This window comes from Triticum dicoccoides, chromosome 7A (genome assembly GCF_002162155.2).
Source record: "Triticum dicoccoides isolate Atlit2015 ecotype Zavitan chromosome 7A, WEW_v2.0, whole genome shotgun sequence".
Classification (NCBI taxonomy): Eukaryota; Viridiplantae; Streptophyta; class Magnoliopsida; order Poales; family Poaceae; genus Triticum; species Triticum dicoccoides.
The window spans coordinates 155615728-155619230 of record NC_041392.1 but is presented as its reverse complement, the minus strand read 5'-3'; the positions used below and the strand labels follow the sequence as shown (position 1 = coordinate 155619230).

General features: G+C 59.4%; 1 protein-coding gene across 1 annotated transcript; it reads left to right on the top strand.

Moving 5' to 3' along the window:
• The first annotated feature begins 961 nt into the window (after positions 1-961).
• On the top strand, positions 962-2953 carry LOC119334748 (pentatricopeptide repeat-containing protein At5g06540-like). The gene has a single exon (XM_037607292.1). It carries the CDS (start codon positions 1017-1019, stop codon positions 2814-2816), a length of 1800 nt encoding a protein of 599 aa, XP_037463189.1. The 5' UTR covers positions 962-1016; the 3' UTR covers positions 2817-2953.
• Positions 2954-3503: the final 550 nt, after the last annotated feature.

Here is a 3503-nt window from a genome sequence, read left to right as displayed (position 1 = left end):
CGGGGCGAAGAACAGCGAGGGGCGCCACCTGTGGTGGGGCGTCCCCGGCCGCACGCTCGAGGGCGTGCTGATGCACCTCGAGGGCGGCAACAACCGGCCGCTGGCCTACCCTCCCCCGGCGAGGGCGGCCGCCCCGTCTCACCATCGATGCGGCGGGCCATGGATGCCCAGGAGGTTCGGCTCCTCCTCGTTGTCCTCCTCCCACTCCTCTTCCCACTCCTCCGGCTCTCCGGCGCTGCTCGGCGTCAAGGCCGAGCCCGCGGCGGAGACGCCGCTCGGCCGGCACACGCGCAGCGCCAGCATCGTCATCAACGAGGGCGGTCGGCGCGCCTCCTCGTCGGCTCCTCCGCGCTTCGTCAAGCCAAAGACGGAGCCGGGGCTCGCGCCGGTGAAGACGGAGCCGGGTCTCCCCGCCGTGAAGACAGAGCACGGCGACGCGGAGCTCGACGACGACGCGGCCCTGGAATGGGCGCGCAAGGACTCCGTGAAGATGGCGAGGGAGCGCCAGCGCGCCGCCCTGGCGCGATTCGAGCAGCATCGCCGGGGCCGCGACGAAAGAGGAGTCGTTGCCATCGAGGACAGCGACGACGACGACGCGCCGCCGCCGCCAGTCCGCGTTGGGGACGTCGGTCAGGGATCCACCAGGGACGGCCGTGTCAAGGAGGAGAAGCCCGACGACAACGGCAGCGACAACAACGGCGATTACTCGGCGTTCAGCGACTTTCTGTTTTAGTTATATTTGCTATGTACTGCCGAACATTTTAATATATGCCGAATTTGACCGAAATTCAGCCGTGTTTAAACGAATTCGCCGAACATTTTTTTTAATATGCGCGTCTAGGGGCAATCCTGGGACCGGCGATTGGGGACCAACCTGTCTCCAAGCTTTTTTTTTTTTTTTTGCGTCGGCTTGCCCCATGAGGCGATTTCGGGCGCCCCTAAGGGGGCCAACAGCCGGAGATGCTCTTATCCCATCAGAGGCGGGAGTTGCTCTCCCGACCATCCGAGCTCCGGCAATGTCTGCGCCCAGCGTGACCCCCATCCCCATCACCACCATCTCCGAGCTGAAGCAGCACCACTCGCAGCTCGTCCGCCTCGGCCTCGCCTCGCACCCCGCCCACGCGCGCCGCCTCCTCGCCTTCCTCGCGCGCGACCCGGCCGGCCTCCCCTACGCCGCGCGCCTCCTCGCGCACCACCCGGACCCGCACCCGGCGCTCTTCAACCCGCTCCTCGCCTCCCTCCCGCCGCGCCACGCCGCGGCGTTCCTCTCCCTCATGCTCTCCCTGCCCCTGCACCCCGACCACTTCACCCTGCCCCGCATCCTCCCCGCCGCGCCGCTCCCGCTCGCCGCCCAGCTCCACGCGCTCCTCCTCAAGCTCAACTTCCACTCCCACGCGCACTCCTTCAACGCGCTCCTCGCCGCCTACCTCGCCAACGCGCGCGCGGACCTCGCCTTCCGCCTCTTCGGCGGCGGCGGCTCGTCGGCGGTCCTCGACGTCGTGTCGTGGACCACCATGGTGGGCGGGCTGTGCAGGCTGGGCCTCGTGGACGACGCGCGGGAGCTGTTCGACGGAATGCCCGAGAGAAACCTTATTTCCTGGAACGCGATGATCTCCGGGTATGTCAAGGCTGGGCGGTTCTTGGACGCGCTGGAGGTGTTTGACCAAATGAGGGCGACGGGGCTGGAGGGGAATGGGTTTGTCGCGGCGAGCGCGGTGGTGGCGTGCACGGGTGCTGGCGCGCTGGCCCGTGGGAGGGAGGTGCACCGGTGGGTGGAGCAGAGCGGGATACAGATGGATGCGAAGCTAGCCACAGCGGTGGTCGACATGTACTGCAAGTGTGGGTCTGTCGAGGAGGCATGGCGCGTATTCCAGCGGCTGCCGACGAAGGGGCTCACGTCGTGGAACTGTATGATCGGTGGGTTGGCGGTGCACGGGAGGTGCAAGGACGCCATTGAGTTGTTCCACCAGATGGAGAGGGAAGATGTGGCGCCCGATGATGTCACGCTGGTGAACGTCCTCACTGCCTGCGCCCACACCGGCAATGTCAGCGGCGGTCGCCACTACTTCGACTACATCGTGCAGAGATACGGCATTGAGCCCAAGATGGAGCATTACGGCTGCATGGTCGACCTGTTCGGGAGGGCAGGGCTGCTGGACGAAGCCAAGAAGGTGATCGACGATATGCCGATGGAGCCTGACATTGGTGTCCTCGGAGCACTCTTCGGAGCATGCAAGATCCACAGGGACCTCGATCTAGGCGAGGCGATCGGATGGCGTGTCATCGAGCTGGATCCCCAGAACAGCGGGCGGTACATGCTGCTGGCCAACCTCCTTGCCAGCGCCGGCCGATGGGGAGACGTGGCCAGGGTCCGGCAGCTGATGGACGAGCGCAACGTGAGCAAGGAGGCGGGGCGGTCCGTGATCGAGATCGACAGCGAGGTCTGCGAGTTCCAGTGCGGGACCCTGCGCCATCCCGAGGAGAAGGAGATATTCGCCATGGCGAAGGACATGATGAGGAAGATCGGGCTGGAGGGCTACGCGCCGGACACCAGCGACGTGCTGCACGACGTCGCGGAGGAAGCGAAGGAGGCGTCGCTGCTGTACCACAGCGAGAAGCTGGCCATCGCGTTCGGGCTGCTGCGCACGAGGCCAGGTGATACGATGCGCGTCACGAAGAACCTGCGGGTTTGTCGAGACTGCCATGAGGCTACCAAGTTGATATCTCGAGTGTTTGAGCGGGAGATCGTGGTGAGGGACAGGAACCGGTTCCATCATTTCAGGGATGGGGTGTGTTCGTGTAATGATTATTGGTGAGTATACTCGACACATATGCAGAAAATCGTCTTGGTGAAAGTAGATACCGCCTTATTCGGGAAAATAACCCCTAGAGATTTTAGATCCAAAATCCAAATGCACATTGAGAAACAAAAAAAGAAAAATCTTGACGTGAATAGTGTAAATTTTGCTGTTGTCTTTTATATGTATATAGCATTGTGTATTCTGAGTTTGGATGTAAATTTTTCAAAGGTCATGGACAGATGTCTTGGGAACATTAAGAGACGTTAAGAGCTTGATGCTCTGTTGGCATGTGAAATTCCAAGTTCAAACACATTACCATTTACGAGCTATGAAAAAAACAAATTCAACAATGATAAGTGATGTTTACTGTTTGACACTATTCAATGTTGATTTTGTTTGTAAATGGTAAGGTTTTTGAACTTGGGAATTTCACATGCTAATAAAACATCACTCTTAAGATTTCATTTTTTGGGGATTTCCCCAAAACTTTAAAATACCGTTTTCATGTAGTTTTCATCGGTTTTCACCGAAACTTCGTTTCTATGTGATATTTTATCATTGGAAGTTATGATCACTGACAGATCATGTCAAAGAGCGCATGTCAGAGCACCTTCTAATGGCGTGTGACTTACTGGATTGGCGCCTACGACTATGTTGCACTGAAGAAACATACATTTATTTTCAAGGTTGGCTCTCACTGAA

Bases quoted from the DNA above. Each gene is read 5' to 3' on its own strand.
- LOC119334748 (XM_037607292.1), top strand. From the start codon at position 1,017: ATGTCTGCGCCCAGCGTGACCCCCATCCCCATCACCACCATCTCCGAG.